The sequence below is a fragment of the Pelophylax lessonae genome (genome assembly GCF_965119305.1).
Source record: "Pelophylax lessonae genome assembly, chromosome: 11".
In the NCBI taxonomy this organism is placed as follows: Eukaryota; Metazoa; Chordata; class Amphibia; order Anura; family Ranidae; genus Pelophylax; species Pelophylax lessonae.
Window position 1 is genome coordinate 238,821,563 of NC_138778.1, and position 19,018 is coordinate 238,840,580.

Sequence of the window (19,018 nt, forward strand, 5' to 3'; positions counted from 1 at the left end):
CTCACACTTCACCTATATACCTATCACCCTCTACACTACTATAGACTGGACCTCAAACTTCACCTATATATCTATCACCCTCTACACCCCTAAAAACTGGACCTCACACTTCACCTATATACCTATCACCCTCTACACCCCTATAGACTGGACCTCACACTTCACCTATATATCTATCACCCTCTACCCCCCTATAGACTGGACCTCACACTTCACCTATATATCTATCACCCTCTATACCCCTATAGACTGGACCTCACACTTCACCTATATATCTATCACCCTCTATACCCCTATAGACTGGACCTCACCCTTCACCTATATATCTATCACCCTCTACACCCCTATAGACTGGACCTCACACTTCACCTATATATCTATCACCCTCTACACCCCTATAGACTGGACCTTACACTTCACCTATATATCTATCACCCTCTACACCCCTAAAAACTGGACCTCACACTTCACCTATATAGCTATCACCCTCTACACCCCTATAGACTGGACCTCACACTTCACCTATATACCTATCACCCTCTACACCCCTATAGACTGGACCTCACACTTCACCTATATATCTATCACCCTCTACCCCCCTATAGACTGGACCTCACACTTCACCTATATATCTATCACCCTATATACCCCTATAGACTGGACCTCACACTTCACCTATATATCTATCACCCTCTATACCCCTATAGACTGGACCTCACCCTTCACCTATATATCTATCACCCTCTACACCCCTATAGACTGGACCTCACACTTCACCTATATACCTATCACCCTCTACACCCCTAAAAACTGGACCTCACACTTCACCTATATATCTATCACCCTCTACACCCCTATAGACTGGACCTTACACTTCACCTATATATTTATCACCCTCTACACCCCTATAGACTGGACCTCACACTTCACCTATATATCTATCACCCTCTATACACCTATAGACTGGACCTTACACTTCACCTATATATCTATCACCCTCTACACCCCTAAAAACTGGACCTCACACTTCACCTATATATCTATCACCCTCTACACCCCTATAGACTGGACCTCACACTTCACCTATATATCTATCACCCTCTACACCCCTATAGACTGGACCTTACACTTCACCTATATATCTATCACCCTCTACACCCCTAAAAACTGGACCTCACACTTCACCTATATACCTATCACGCTCTATACCCCTATAGACTGGATCTCACACTTCACATCCATAGTCATCACCCTCTACACCCCTATAGACTGGACCTCACACTTTACATCCATAGTCATCACCCTCTACACCCCTAAAGACTGGACCTCACACTTTACATCCATAGTCATCACCCTCTACACCCCTATAGACTGGACCTCACACTTTACATCCATAGTCATCACCCTCTACACCCGTATAGACTGGACCACAGACTTCACATCCATAGTCATCACCCTCTATACCCCTAAAGACTGGACCACGAACTTCACATCCATAGTCATCACCCTCTACACCCCTATAGACTGGACCTCACACTTTACATCCATAGTCATCACCCTCTACACCCCTATAGAGTGGACCTCACACTTTACATCCATAGTCATCACCCTCTACACCCCTAAAGACTGGACCTCACACTTTACATCCATAGTCATCACCCTCTACACCCCTATAGACTGGACCTCACACTTTACATCCATAGTCATCACCCTCTACACCCGTATAGACTGGACCACAGACTTCACATCCATAGTCATCACCCTCTACACCCCTAAAGACTGGACCACGAACTTCACATCCATAGTCATCACCCTCTACACCCCTATAGACTGGACCTCACACTTTACATCCATAGTCATTACCCTCTACACCCCTATAGACTGGACCTCACACTTTACATCCATAGTCATCACCCTCTACACCCCTAAAGACTGGACCTCACACTTTACATCCATAGTCATCACCCTCTACACCCCTAAAGACTGGACCACGAACTTCACATCCATAGTCATCACCCTCTACACCCCTATAGACTGGACCTCACACTTTACATCCATAGTCATCACCCTCTACACCCCTAAAGACTGGACCACGCACTTCACATACCTAGTCATCACTCCATATACCCCTATAGACCATACCACACACTTCACATACAAATTCATCACACTACACTCCTATAGACTAGACTTTACACTTCACATCCATAGTCATCACCCTCTACACCCATATAGACTGGACCTCACACTTTACATCTATAGTCATCGCCCTCTACACCCCTATAGACTGGACCTCACACTTCACCTATATACCTATCACCCTCTACACCCCTATAGACTGGAGCTCACACTTCACCTATATATCTATCACCCTCTATACCCCTATAGACTGGACCTCACACTTCACCTATATACCTATCACCCTCTACACCCCTATAGACTGGACCTCACACTTCACCTATATACCTATCACCCTCTACACCCATATAGACTGGACATCACGCTTCACCTATATATCTATCACCCTATACCCCCCTAAAAACTGGACCTCACACTTCACCTATATACCTATCACCCTCTATACCCCTAAAAACTGGACCTCACACTTCACCTATATATCTATCACCCTCTATACCCCTATAGACTGGACCTCACACTTCACCTATATATCTATCACCCTCTATACCCCTATAGACTGGACCTCACACTTCACCTATATATCTATCACCCTCGACACCCCTAAAAACTGGACCTCACACCTAAAAACTGGACCTCACACTTCACCTATATACCTATCACCCTCTACACCCCTATAGACTGGACCTCACACTTCACCTATATATCTATCACCCTCTATACCCCTATAGACTGGACCTCACACTTCACCTATATATCTATCACCCTCTACACCCCTATAGACTGGACCTCACACTTCACCTATATATCTATCACCATCTACACCCCTATAGACTGGACCTCACACTTCACCTATATATCTATCACCCTCTACACCCCTATAGACTGGACCTCACACTTCACCTATATTTATATCACCCTCTACACCCCTATAGACTGGACCTCACACTTCACCTATATATCTATCACCCTCTATACACCTATAGACTGGACCTTACACTTCACCTATATATCTATCGCCCTCTACACCCCTAAAAACTGGACCTCACACTTCACCTATATATCTATCACCCTCTACACTACTATAGACTGGACCTCAAACTTCACCTATATATCTATCACCCTCTACACCCCTAAAAACTGGACCTCACACTTCACCTATATACCTATCACCCTCTACACCCCTATAGACTGGACCTCACACTTCACCTATATATCTATCACCCTCTACCCCCTATAGACTGGACCTCACACTTCACCTATATATCTATCACCCTCTATACCCCTATAGACTGGACCTCACACTTCACCTATATATCTATCACCCTCTATACCCCTATAGACTGGACCTCACCCTTCACCTATATATCTATCACCCTCTACACCCCTATAGACTGGACCTCACACTTCACCTATATATCTATCACCCTCTATACCCCTATAGACTGGACCTCACACTTCACCTATATATCTATCACCCTCTACACCCCTATAGACTGGACCTCACACTTCACCTATATATCTATCACCCTCTATACACCTATAGACTGGACCTTACACTTCACCTATATATCTATCACCCTCTACACCCCTAAAAACTGGACCTCACACTTCACCTATATATCTATCACCCTCTACACCCCTATAGACTGGACCTCACACTTCACCTATATATCTATCACCCTCTACACCCCTATAGACTGGACCTTACACTTCACCTATATATCTATCACCCTCTACACCCCTAAAAACTGGACCTCACACTTCACCTATATAGCTATCATCCTCTATACCCCTATAGACTGGACCTCACACTTCACCTATATACCTATCACCCTCTACACCCCTATAGACTGGACCTCACACTTCACCTATATATCTATCACCCTCTACCCCCCTATAGACTGGACCTCACACTTCACCTATATATCTATCACCCTATATACCCCTATAGACTGGACCTCACACTTCACCTATATATCTATCACCCTCTATACCCCTATAGACTGGACCTCACCCTTCACCTATATATATATCTATCACCCTCTACACCCCTATAGACTGGACCTCACACTTCACCTATATACCTATCACCCCCTACACCCCTAAAAACTGGACCTCACACTTCACCTATATATCTATCACCCTCTATACCCCTATAGACTGGACCTCACACTTCACCTATATATCTATCACCCTCTACACCCCTATAGACTGGACCTCACACTTCACCTATATATCTATCACCCTCTATACACCTATAGACTGGACCTTACACTTCACCTATATATCTATCACCCTCTACACCCCTAAAAACTGGACCTCACACTTCACCTATATATCTATCACCCTCTACACCCCTATAGACTGGACCTCACACTTCACCTATATATCTATCACCCTCTACACCCCTATAGACTGGACCTCACACTTCACCTATATATCTATCACCCTCTACACCCCTATAGACTGGATCTCACACTTCACCTATATATCTATCACCCTCTATACACCTATAGACTGGACCTTACACTTCACCTATATATCTATCACCCTCTATACCCCCATAGACTGGACCTTACACTTCACCTATATATCTATCTATCACACTCTACACCCCTATAGACTGGACCTCACACTTCACCTATATATCTATAACCCTCTACACCCCTATAGACTGGACCTCACACTTCACCTATATATCTATCACCGTCTACACCCCTATAGACTGGACCTTACACTTCACCTATATATCTATCACCCTCTACACCCCTAAAAACTGGACCTCACACTTCACCTATATATCTATCACCCTCTACACCCCTATAGACTGGACCTTACACTTCACCCATATACCTATCACCCTCTATACCCCTATAGACTGGACCTCACACTTCACCTATATACCTATCACCCTCTATACCCCTAAAAACTGGACCTCACACTTCACCTATATACCTATCACCCTCTACACCCCTATAGACTGGACCTCACACTTCACTTATATACCTATCACCCTCTATACCCCTATAGACTGGACCTCACACTTCACCGATATATCTATCACCCTCTATACCCCTATAGACTGGACCTCACACTTCACCTATATATCTATCACCCTCTACACCCCTATAGACTGGACCTTACACTTCACCTATATACCTATCACCCTCTACACCCCTATATAGTCTCCACTCTAATTCATCCCAAAGGTGTTCTATGGGGTTGAGGTCAGGACTCTGTGCAGGCCAGTCAAGTTCCTCCACCCCCAAACTCCCTCATCCATGTCTTTATGGACCTTGCTTTGTGCACTGGTGTGCAGTTATGTTGGAACAGGAAGGGGCCCTCCCCAAACTCCTCCCACTAAATTGAGAGGATGAAATTGTTCAAAATATCTTCTTATGCTGATGCCTTAAGAGTCCCCTTCACTGGAACTAAGGGGCCAAGCCCAACCCCTGAAAAACAACCCCACACCATAACCCCCCCCCCCCACTCTATACTCCCCCCCTCCACCAAATTATTTGCACCAGTGCACAAAGCAATATCCATGAAGACATGGATGAGTGAGTTTGAGGTGGAGGAACTTGACTGGGCTGCACAGAGTCCTGACCTCAACCCGATAGAACACCTTTGGGATGAATTTGAGAGGAGACTGTGAGCCAGGCCTTCCCATCCAACATCAGTGCCTGACTTCACAAATGGGCTTCTGAAAGAATGGTGAAACATTCCCATACACTCCTAAACCTTGTGGACGGCCTTCCCAGAAGAGGTGAAGCTGTTATAGGTGACAAAGGGCGGAGCCATCTCAATATTGAACCCTACGGACTAAGACTGGGATGCCATTAAAGGTCATGTGCGGGTAAAGGCCGGCGTCCCAATACTTTTGATAATATAGAGTATATTCACATATACAGTCAATGTAATCTCCTGTCTTCAGACAATTGCTGGCACACTACACTATGAATAGAGAACCCCTCTTAGTGACTCTTCCCATTGTTTTACTTATTTACATATTTATATATCGCTGACCATATCCATTCACACCGGTCCCTGACCCTAGGAGCTTACCATCCGAGGTCCTTGTATCAGACATTCTCTATGGCCAATGAAACTATCAGCATGTCATTGGAGGATGGAAAGTGAAGGAAACGGGGAGAACATGCAAACTCCATGTACATGGAGTCCTGGCCGGGATCTGAATTAGAATTGGAAGTTTACACAGCATTGTTCCCTCTAGGGTTGGGGTTCACTGTAAAGGTGAATGCCAAGATCTATCCGGTACAGTCCATTCCAATAAGGTGGGTAGGTGTAAATCCCCTTCTTTATATTAAACTCCACCCATAACTCTCAGGAGGAGGAGTCACCAATGTATTATCCATCACCAGGAATGAAAACTTCTAATTGTCCACTTACATTTCTCAGAGTTGGGGTATTCAGTCATCGGAGGGGGAGGGGGAGGAGCTGAGAACACGTCTTCCCGCAGAGAGTCTGAAAAATTCCAACTTCAGAGTCAATAGGACTGAATATATCAGAGCTATAGCAACATTAACAGTAATAGACATTAGAGTGTAAGCTCCTCTGCTACAGAGACCTCTGTACAGCACTGCGGTATATGTCAGAGCTATATACATGTATAATAATAATAGTATGTGACTGTGGGGGGACATTAGATTGTAAGCTCCTCTGGTACAGAGACCTCTGTACAGCACTGCGGTATATGTCAGAGCTATATACATGTATAATAATAATAGTATGTGACTGTGGGGGGACATTAGATTGTAAGCTCCTCTGGTACAGAGACCTCTGTACAGCACTGCGGTATATGTCAGAGCTATATACATGTATAATAATAATAGTATGTGACTGTGGGGGAGGGGACATAAGAGTGTAAATTTTGTTTATTAAAAATCTTACAAACATAGTAAAAACATATTTTCATATATACAAAATAAATAAAAAGTATATATAAACAAAAATAGCTTACATCGCATAGAAAGAGAAAATTGCTGTTTTGCCAGAAAAAACATAAAGAAAACTAAATATACCAACCAAGACACATTTTCATATTATTATTATTATCATGATTAAACTCAACAAGGCCCCAACCTCTTCCTGTCCCCTGAGTGGAAACCTGACACCGTGCATTCCACGTGAAGGAACGGACTGCTAAGCCAACTAGAAAAAGTGTCTCAAAATCCTGATGTGTCTCAAAAGACCCGTATGACCACTCCGCATAACTCAGCGGGAAAGGAAAGGGATACCCAGAGCCCCACCCACCCCCTTATAGACTTCTATATTGCATATATGGTCCATCGTCTCCTCCACCCCACCACACTCCACTCTTGGACAGCCTCAGTTCTCCACAGAGCAATGCTTCAAGTTGCCCTTCACATAGATTCTGCCATGGAACGAGCTCCAGGCCAAATCCTGAAACTTTATAGGAATTCTCTCCAGATTAATAAAATGCAGACCCTCCCTTATAAAAGGGCCTGAGCAATTCCTCAAGGCCAGTGGCTGGCTAAAGGCAGATTCAACAACCCTTCTCTCCAGGGCCTTCCTAGGAAGAGACATAATATCCTCCGCCGTCACTCGCCACTGCCGAAGCACTTTCAGGCACGGAACAACATAAGCCGGGAGCTTACCATGTCAGATTCTCAGGCTTTTCACTGGCCCACCATTCTCCCAGCTTCACAGAAAAGGTCTAAACCAGGACTGAAAATACCAACCCACCCAGGAGTTCCCTTTGCCAACATATTACCAAAATGTTTCAAAAACATCAGAGAAAAAAAGACCACCGGGTTGACCATGCCAGAAGCCAGCACTTCTGCTGAGGTGAGGACCGCACAGCATCAGCTCCAGCTCACTGTTGGGGAGGGAGGCCAGCTTCCTCCACTCCTAGACTCTGGATTTGCCACTTGGGAGGAGAATTGTTTCCTCCCACATCTGAAGAAAAAATTGTGCTATTCCCAAGGTAGCTGCAAAGTGCTAATGTGCAAATTAAATATAATAAATAAAAAAAATAAAAAAATATTCAAATGTAAATCGTGTATAATGTATATGTTCTATGGTGTGTGGATTGTAACCAAATCAAAAGTGCACAAATGCCTAAAATATGATGAATTACTGAAATTGCAATAAGAAACTAATATCAAAAAAAGTGCAAGTGCAATAAGTCACTATATGAGAAAATACCTAAATTAGTACATCAAATCATTTCCCAAAAAAGTGCATGTGCAATAAGTCACTATATAAAAACTATTAAAATATTCCATCAAATTGATAAAGTATCCTAAATAAATAAATTCATGGATAAAAAATATACAATTAATAAATAGTCCAAAAAAGTCCCAAGTGAAAGAAAGTCCCAAAAAAATGTGCACTGATGAAATTCAATTGATAAAAAATCCTCAGTGATCACACGTGAAGAATTCACACCAAATATAACTCACCAGATGAGAAGCTGGTCAAATTATAAACCAGCATTTGCATTTAATATACATTTTCCAGCATGGTGGTTTGTATTTAAAACTTCAGCCATAAATCTTCATAGACATGTTAATCTCACAATGTTGCCAGATGGGGATAAGAGATGGGAGGAGAAAGAATACCAGAATAGTGTAACTCCTTATAAAATTAAATCATTTATTAAAAGAAACAATGTTACACTCACATTTTCAAGTGTCTACCTGACAATGGGATCTCTGACATCCACCTCGCACGCTCCGCCTGTGTCTCCTAGCTGCAAGTGTGGAGTATGACAAGTGCGGTGTTTCTCTGGGTCCTAGCCCCGCCCTACTAGTTTCGTCACCTGACGTCCTCACGGAGTAGTAGGGTTTCTCTCCAGATGAATCAAACGCAGACCCTCCCTTATAAAAGGGCCTGAGCAATTCCTTAAGGCCAGTGGCTGGCTAAAGGCAGATTCAACAACCCTCCTCTCCAGGGCCTTCCTAGGAAGAGACTTAATTTCCTCCACCGTCACTTGCCCACTGCCGAAGCACTTTCAGGCACGGAGCAACATAAGCCGGGAGCATACTATGTCAGACTCTTGCAGAAAAGGCCTAAACCAGGACTGAAAAATACCAACCCACCCAGGCGGTTCCTCTGCCAGCATATTACCAAAATTATGTTTCAAAAACACCAGAGAAAAAAATACCACCGGGTTGACCATATCTAGGCCATCCGTCCACCTGGGAAGGCAGGTTACAGACTTCTTAATGAGGTTCAGTTTGTTCCTCCATAACAGCTGGACGAAACAGCTGTAGATCTTTGCATAAAGAGACACTGGCAAAACACAAACAAAGCCGACATGCAGAAATACCGGAATCAGGAAAGTTTTAATCAGGTAAATCCTTTTCCTGTAGGAGAGTTTCCTTCCAGCTGGCAACCTTGGCATTGGCATCTTGTAGCCTGCTTTCCCAATTTGCAGAGCCTTATTCACCTGGACAAAATTTTATGCCTAAAACTTTAATTTCCTGCTGGGGCTCTGGGAAAGTTCGAAAGCCTTCGCCTTCCTCTCCCATCCAGAAAATGTCACTCTTGTCCTGGTTGATCTTTGAGCCTGATGCCTTAGCATACTGCCCATCACTGAGACCACCTCCTCTGTCCCAGAGTTAAAAACGGACACGTCATCAGCATAAGATACAACCTTGAAAGGGGACTCACCAGGAATGCCCAAAGGTACCCCGCACAATGGTCCATGTACTTACAGCCTGATGAAGGGATTGATTGCGAACACATATAGCAGAGGACTCAAAGGACCCCCCGATGCACAACTGAGCCAACCTCAAAGGGCCGTCCGATCCAACCATTCACAAGCATGAAGCTTTCAGCCCCTCTGTACAAAGTCTGCAGCCAATAAATAAAGCCCCCCTCCAGGCCATACTTGCCAAGAAGCAACTAATCAAAAGCTTTAACCTGATCCAATGACAGCAGGTACTTTCTCCAGCCTGCAGCCTTGCAAGGTTCCAGGGCCTCCCGGACAGCTAACACTGCTGAAAAAGTGCTTCTTCCCTTAACCTGAACAGTGCTGGTGGTGAGAAAGTGCAGACGATAAATGCCAGAAAGTGATTTTTGCCAGTATCTTCCTATCGACATCGAGAAGGCTAATGGGCTGCCAATTCTCAATTCTTGAAGAATCTTTACCCTTTGACAGAAGAATTACCACAGTTTGATGCATGGAGGGAGAGAGTGAACCCTCTCTTTAGACAGCAAATTTAAAACCACCACCAAATACGGGGCCAGAGTAACCTTAAAGTGCTTATAAAACTTGGCTGTCAATACATCTGGCCCAGGCAACTTCTTAATGGCAAGCTTATCAATCGCCTTAACCACCTCATCTGCAGTGATGTTCTCTGTCAAACTCACCAGAGAATTACCATTTCCTAGTCCTGAAATAAGATCCAGAAAACCTGACATGTCTGCCCGATCAAGGTCCCGTTTGCCCAGGAGGTCAGCATAATATGACCTGGCGGTTTCCAGGATCCCCAACTTGGCCTTGGTCAAGGAACCCGTACTGTCAACTAGGCCTACAACTGACTTAACTGCTCTACCTTGTTTGCAATTCTGGTAAAGTTCGGGCGAGTTATATTTCCCATAATCTCTTTCCAGGACCAAAGAGGAATGCCTGTCATGTTGAAGCTCCCTGAGAAAGAGTTTCACTTCAGATATCCTCTCGGGATCTCCATTATTCCAAACAAGCCTATCAAGTTTCCTCCGCAAACGCTGGTAGAGGACATGCTTATCAAGCTGTTTATTTCTTCCTATGGCCTTGAAAAACCCAACGATCCTTTGTTTGTAAGCTCCCACCACTCTGACTTACTGGTGCAAAAGTCCATGATCGATACCTGTGCCTGAAAAAAACTCAAAGTGTAGTCACAGGCTAGTCACAGACAGAATAAAGTGAACGGAAAACTCCACCGCCTGACAGACTGGTGCCGAGAAGGCAGAGTTCCCCTTTAAAAAAACATATCTATTCTACTCTGACTACTACTTCGCTGAAAAGTGAATCCTGTGTCATCTGGGCAGCAATGAATGTGCACATCAACCAGACCTGCGCCTCTCTAGCTATTAAAAAAAACGTCACAGTCCAGCCTGGCTCCGGTACCTTTCCTGTCCTTAGTCCTAGTGACGGTGTTGAAATCACCACAGAAGACAACTTGCTGGGCTATAAAAAAAATGCTTGATCTTCAAGAAGAGGCAATTCCTGTCCCACTTTGTCTGGGGCCCATAGATGTTAATCAGGTGCAGGTCCTGCCCCCCATGGAGAAGTCTAAGACCATGCATCTCCCCATTTCTACCTCAATAATCCGCAACTCCAGTGTAAGGCTCGGCCTGCAAGAGACCAGAAGGAGGGCCCGCGCCTCTACTCCCTCTTTGCCAGATGAATATCAGCCAAACTAGACAACCAAGTCTCCTGCAAAAAGGCCATGTTACGAGCACTTACTGATTTTATGCTGGCGACATTAATTGTTGCCAACTTCAAAGAAGTGGGAACCGCCATCAGGATTGATCAAAATAGACTTCTCAGCTGTCATGATACTTCAGGAAAGTTGTATATTTTCTTAAAGTAAAGTAAAATATAAGAAACAGAACAAAACAGAAATGGACAGAAGGAGAGAGCGAGAAGTGTTACTTGTCTTCAGAGTGTAGGATGTCCTTTTCTCATCTCTCTCCCAGAATGTCTAACATAGTATATTCTTACACTGTATGTAAAGACAATGTCAGCAAAAAGTGTGTCCCAAGAAAGTAGTAATTCTAAATATAAAAGTAACACCCACTTTTGCATATATGGTTTGTCTCTATAATAAGACACATAACTCCACCCAACATACTAACATAGAAACTCAGAATAGAAATACATACATAGCAAAATGGCTTCTCTGTCTTTGACAAAGACATAATGAACTATTCTTCAAAAACCTAACATATTACATTATAACATTCATATGTATTTCAGAGACTTTTATCATTTAAAATAATATTAAACTCAAAATCTCTAACAAGGATGATTGGGGTACACGTTTCTTAGCCTGCTTTTCCCCCTCCCTACTCAGAGACCCTACACACTTTATTGTTCCCTGTGATTCCTCACAGACTTATCACCTGAAGATCCCTCATCCTCTACCTTAGAAAACACTTCAAACTTTTTGGACACCTCCACCCTCCCAGGTACAGGCACATCCTTCTTCTTCCTCTTCCCAGATTTAATTTTTGCCTCCAACCACACCATATCTTCATTAGACAACTCAGACTGCAAAGCCTCCTCCCCTTCCATTCCACCATCACCCACAACATCATCCAACCCACTCACTCCACTTACCACAACAGTCTCCCCATCCTTCACCCCAGCAACCCCACCATCATTTATTTCCTCCCCGGCACCTCGAGCCCTCCAGTCCTCAGACTCTGGGTAACGGGGGTCCATGCAACCTTGCACACCGGTCCAGCTCCCTTCACAGCCCCTACTACCTCTGGGGGGACTGACACAGGAGGATCAGACACAACATCCACTGACACCGACTCAGGGGGCACGACACAAGGAGATGACACAACATTGGATGTACCATCAGACACTGATTTCACTGAGAAAACAGGGACAGAGACATTGGGGACCCCTGGCACTGCCCCCCCCCCCTCTCCTCTGCCATCTCTATGTCCAGGCTAAAAAACTCTTCCACAAAAGCAGACTGATTATGCAAGGCCTAAGGGCACTGGCTGTACGCATGCCCAAACTTATCACAAAGATTGCATTTGATCTTATTGCAATCCTTAGCCAAATGCCCCAGGCCCTGACACAGAGAGCACTTCATCTCTGGACATGAGGAGGGGAAATGACCCAGAGAACTGCACTCATTATAGAGCATGGGCTGCCCAGGGTAAAACACAACAATCCTATCCTTCCCAATGAAGGCTGAGGAAGGAAGATGCTGGACCACATTCCCACACACATGCAACCTCATCTGCACCGACCACCTACCTGTCCATATGCCCCTCTATCCACAATGTTCTTCCATAGGATAGGAAGCTCCCCAATTCCTCTGAGCCAGACAGACAGGTCAGCAGAAGGATCAGATTCATTCCTTACCAGGATGGGGACATTCTTCACAAGAGGTTGGCGTGAGACAAGTTTTAGTACGAGTTCCTTTCACTCCGGCAGACCCCTATAAACACGCTCATACTTCTCCCAAAACATACTGAGAGACTCGAGGCGAACAAAGGAGAGATCATACTCATAGGAGGCTACCGGACTAATCAAAGCAGAGATGTCATCTGCTTTGAAACCCATTGCCAAAATCTTGTCCACAACCAACCTCCTTATGGGGGGGCACCCCACCTTCCCATCTGAGCAGCACTACATTCCTCCACCTAAAAGACAGGGGTGCAGATTGCAGACCTGCAGCAGACCTCCTCCCTGAGCTGCCCCCCTGATGTGACCCCCTCATCCCAGCCAGAGCCCCAGCATAGGTTTTACTAGCAGAATTAGACACTCCAGATCTCAGAGCTGCACCATTGGTTGCAGGAGCCTCAGAACCCCCGCTCTGCAAATCACCACCAGTGGCAGCAGAAGTAGGTGTCACTCCATCAACCAACACACATACATTCCCCTTTCCAGCATTACAAGCAGCTTTATCATTCACATTAATTTTCCCATCCGTGGCACTACTGCTCCCAGCAGACCCACTCACACCAGACGCTGCTGTCGTCACCTCCTCTTCCCCCAACATACTCCTCTTAGGTAAAAGCCTTCCACTCCTCGTCACTCTTACTGGGATTTCAGTAACACCTTTCACAGTGCAGCTGTCATTTCCTTCCCCACCATTATCTGCTTTACCTGCAGGAACCAGTGGGGGATTTTTCAGAAGCAATGGCAGATCCCTTTCCCTTCCCCTCAGTAGAGTTCACAGTCATAGTTTTCTTACCGTCATTGTCCAGAGACATAGAATTCATAGCAGCAGAGTTCACAGTCACAGGCATCTTAGTAGCAGAGTCTAATCCTGCAGGCACAGTAGCCATCTTCACTGCAGAGTCCTGTGCAGACACAGGAGGTTTCCCTCTAAAACACTGCTGTCCATGCTGCTCTGCATGCTGCTGTCCATGCTGCTCTGCATGCTGGAGTCCCTACTGACAGTTTTTACAAAGCATGGCTTCTCAGTCACTTTTACCTTTAAAGGTCCAGGTACAGAGTCCTCACCATCGTCCTCATCCGCAGAATCTGCTGAAAAGTGAAAGGTTCTTCCACTTAAGGGAGACTGCATTTCCTGAATAAAGTTCAGCAGGCCTCTGCCATTTTCCTCTACCTCCTGTGCTATTCCTTCAGCTTGCGGGAGGGAGGCAGAGGTCGCCATTTCCTCCAGTGAAGCAGATCCTGAGGTGGATGGGATTTTAAGGACAGCATGCAGGACCCCTCCTCACTATCCACCTGCACTGCCACCGCCGATACTTTTCCACGACTGGTGTCATTTCTCATTCTCCAGATCCTTTCCTCGTTCTGGAACTTTTCCTTGAAAGCTCCGCTTTTCTCCTTCAACACTTTGACCAGATTCTACTGGAGATTTATTGCATCCTCCAGACTCTGACGCTTCTTGCTTCATGCTTTATCATGCACAGCTTTCTTTTTTTGTAGCCTGCTTTCAGACTCACCAGCTTTTCCTCCTCCTTCTTTATTCTCTTTAGATGATTCCCAACCTACTATCTGAAAGCGGGGGTCGAATTCTCCTTTTTAAGGGCCATAGGCGAGGTCTTCAGGTATAGATGTGGTTTGGAATCGCAGGTCAGAAGCCTCAGGGAGACCATCGCCTGGGTCATCCCCAGAATCTCCCATCCTCATTGGGGCCAGGTAACTCACCGGCCCCCTGGTGTCTGAAGATGGAGAGCTACAGCACACACAACCACTCTGGTACAGAGACTGATGTGACTCGCTCAGTGATCTCAGTACAGCACTCCGGTATATGTCAGAGCTATATAAATGTATAGTAATGATAGTGTGTGACTGTGGAGAGACATCTATTTGCAGTGTATCCAATGACTAACCATAAATCTGTAATAATGTCCTGATGGTGGTGTAACGGAGCCGCTACCCACACTGTGTTTGTGGGCTTCGTCAGTATACGGCTTCCTTCAGTTTTGAACATAGATAACAGATTTTCCAGCCTCCCCCATACAAAGCTAGCCGATAACTTAGCTTGTATACCTTTTGGAACCTTCTCCTTTATTGAACATTCTCACACAGTTTATATACAGCATGGACACCCCCTTCCTGACCAAATTACCCCATCAGGTCAGGGGTTGCCTGATTACATTATCATATGCAAATGAAATTGTATACAGAAATAGAATTAACCTGAACTAATTATTTAGCCATCTGGACAGAAACAATAATTTGAGTTCATTAACATTTAACAATGGGACAGACAGGCTTAACAGAATACACATCACACCTCAATACACATACAATAGGGAGAGCCTGTCTCTGACATTGAATTTCAATACACATTATCATAAGTGTAAACATATAACCCATTTGAAGCAATCCAAACCATAGTCTCATTGTCCATTAAGTAACTGTCTTTCACTCCCAGTGATGGTAATTACTGTCACAGGTGGTTCTGGCACATAAAGCTGACATAAAAATGTAAAAGGAATATATAAACTCACCTTGAAAGGTGGCTAGTGGCTTGGGTGGGGTGCTGCTGAACCCATAATCTTCCTCATCATCCATGGCTGCTGTTGGGGGCACACGTGGGATGCTGACTGGAACTAGAATACAAGAGATCAGAAAGGCCCAATGAAGGACAATGACCATGCATGATGCAGATTGTTATCTTCCTTTCTATAGCTTGGAGTAACACATGTGGAGGATCATTGGATGGGTGAGCTCTGATCTCTCTAATGACAATGTCTGTATATTCTTCCAATCAGAGTGATTAGATGGGGGGGGGGGGGATCTCTGAGAGAATGATGACGCCAGGTGTCTGATTTCTGAATTCCCCTTCAGATGAGACCATTTGACTTATTTATGTCAGTACTGTCCTACAAAATGCTTCTATGATGGTCAGATTGTCTCCATTACCATCTCTAGTACACGAATAGTTATAAGAAGTAAAAACCACCAGATTGTGGCCGACTGGGTGCATCTAAACAGTGGTGGTACTTCCCTATCCTTGGGGGGGTGATCGGAACGTGGAGCCTTTTGTCCGGGACCTCAATTACTTTACTTAATCCCTCTCTACCTGACTACCAGAAACCTAATCTAATCTAAATGGTTATTGGGCGGTCTCTTAGAGGCCACACATGGCCAATCATCTATACCATCTAACCGCAGCCCCAGTTGGACAAGGAACAATATTCTTGTAGATACTTTAACAATTATATCCGGATTTAACTTTGCTGGCTTCTCCGATCACCTCCCTCAACTTACCCTCTTGTGAGCACCTTTACAGAATGATGAACCAGAGCTCCTGATGAAGCATATGTGCGAAACATGTCAGCCTAGCTGGCACATCTTCCCTGTCCTCTGCCAGGACTTCCATTCTATCTGTAAAGACCCAGAACGGACACACCTTCCCTGTCCTCTGCCAGGACTTCCATTCTAGGTGTACATACCCAGAGCTGGCACATCTTCCCTGTCCTCTGCCAGGACTTCCAATGTAGGTGTACATACCCAGAGCTGGCACACCTTCCCTGTCCTCTGCCAGGACTTCCATTCTAGCTGTAAAGACCCAGAACTGACACACCTTCCCTGTCCTCTGCCAGGACTTCCATTCTAGGTGTACATACCCAGAGCTGGAACACCTTCCCTGTCCTCTGCCAGGACTTCCATTCTAGCTGTAAAGACCCAGAACTGACACACCTTCCCTGTCCTCTGCCAGGACTTCCATTCTAGGTGTACATACCCAGAGCTGGCACACCTTCCCTGTCCTCTGCCAGGACTTCCATTTTAGGTGTACAGACCCAGAGCTGGCACACCTTCCCTGTCCTCTGCCAGGACTTCCATTCTAGGTGTACATACCCAGAGCTGGCACACCTTCCCTGTCCTCTGCCAGGACTTCCATTCTAGGTGTACGGACCCAGAGCTGGCACACCTTCCCTGTCCTCTGCCAGGACTTCCATTCTAGGTGTACATACCCAGAGCTGGCACATCTTCCCTGTCCTCTGCCAGAACTTCCATTCTAGCTGTAAAGACCCAGAACTGACACACCTTCCCTGTCCTCTGCCAGGACTTCCATTCTAGGTGTACAGACCCATAGATGGCACATCACCCCTGTCCTCTGCCAGGACTTCCATTTTAGCTGTAAAGACCCAGAACTGACACACCTTCCCTGTCCTCTGCCAGGACTTCCATTCTAGGTGTACAGATCCAGAGCTGGCACACCTTCCCTGTCCTCTGCCAGGACTTCCATTCTAGGTGTACAGACCCAGAACTGACACACCTTCCCTGTCCTCTGCCAGTACTTCCATTCTAGGTGTACATACCCAGAGCTGGCACATCTTCCCTGTCCTCTGCCAGGACTTCCATTCTAGGTGTACAGATCCAGAGCTGGCACATCTTCCCTGTCCTCTGCCAGGACTTCCATTCTAGGTGTACAGACCCAGAACTGACACACCTTCCCTGTCCTCTGCCAGTACTTCCATTCTAGGTGTACATACCCAGAGCTGGCACATCTTCCCTGTCCTCTGCCAGGACTTCCATTCTAGGTGTACGGACCCAGAGCTGGCACACCTTCCCTGTCCTCTGCCAGGACTTTAATTTTAGGTGTACATACCCAGAGCTGGCACACCTTCCCTGTCCTCTGCCAGGACTTCTATTCTAGGTGTACATACCCAGAGCTGGCACATCTTCCCTGTCCTCTGCCAGGACTTCCATTCTAGGTGTACAGACCCAGAGCTGGCAAACCTTCCTCTGTCCTCTGCCAGGACTTCCATTCTAGGTGTACAGACCCAGAGCTGGCACACCTTCCCTGTCCTCTGCCAGGACTTCCATTCTAGGTGTACAGACCCAGAGCTGGCACACCTTCCCTGTCCTCTGCCAGGACTTCCATTCTAGGTGTACAGACCCAGAGCTGGCAAACCTTCCCCTGTCCTCTGCCAGGACTTCCATTCTAGGTGTACAGACCCAGAGCTGGCACATCTTCCCTGTCCTCTGCCAGGACTTCCATTCTAGGTGTACAGACTCAGAGCTGGCACACCTTCCCTGTCCTCTGCCAGGACTTCCATTATAGATGTACAGATGCAGAGCTGGCACATCTTCCCTGTCCTCTGCCAGGACTTCCATTATAGGTGTACAGATGCAGAGCTGGCACACCTTCCCTGTCCTTTGTCAGGACTTCCATTGTAGGTGTACAGTCCGAAGCTGGCACACTATGAGGAAACAAAAAAAAAAAGCCAGCAATGTTTGGCAGGTCATAAAGCCAGAGACAGAAATTGAAGTATGAAGCCAATTTTGTCTTTAGTGATGTGTTGTTCCATTCCTATCAGACATGCAGCCCCGTGTGTCCTATTGCTGCATCTGTCCTCCATATACTGGTGATAATACGAGGCGGCACTCTGCTACTTACCGGGCTCCATATTGCGGGTACGTGGGCTTGGAGGGATATGACCGGTGTAAAGTATTGGGATTTGTAGAGAATCATCTAGAAAACAGATTAGGCTTAAATTACTTAGAAGAAAGCTGTGACAGTGGAATGCAGAGTCATGAATTGGTAAAATTAACAACCTAAAAAAAAGAAGGTTTGTCTCTCATTGTGTGCCTCTCCATAATGACCATTCTTCCTCCTTCTAGATCCCTCCCCCCATAGAGGCTATCTTGTCTCCTCCCTGAACCCCCTAATAGAGGCCATCCTGTCTCCTCCCTGAACCCCCAATAGAGGCCATTCTTTATCCTCCC

The 19,018-nt window shown here is 45.6% G+C and overlaps 1 protein-coding gene across 1 annotated transcript in view; it reads right to left on the bottom strand.

Moving 5' to 3' along the window:
- LOC309567214 (T-cell differentiation antigen CD6-like) overlaps window positions 1-19,018 on the bottom strand; it is a 77,278-nt gene that overhangs the window by 9,509 nt on the left and 48,751 nt on the right. Inside the window, exons 8-10 of the mRNA XM_082272593.1 lie at window positions 18,690-18,764; window positions 15,790-15,891; window positions 6,550-6,624 (exon numbers count right to left, since the gene is read on the bottom strand). Of these exons, the coding sequence (XP_082128719.1) occupies window positions 6,550-6,624; window positions 15,790-15,891; window positions 18,690-18,764 (252 nt within the window). The remainder of the gene's footprint in view (window positions 1-6,549; window positions 6,625-15,789; window positions 15,892-18,689; window positions 18,765-19,018) is intronic.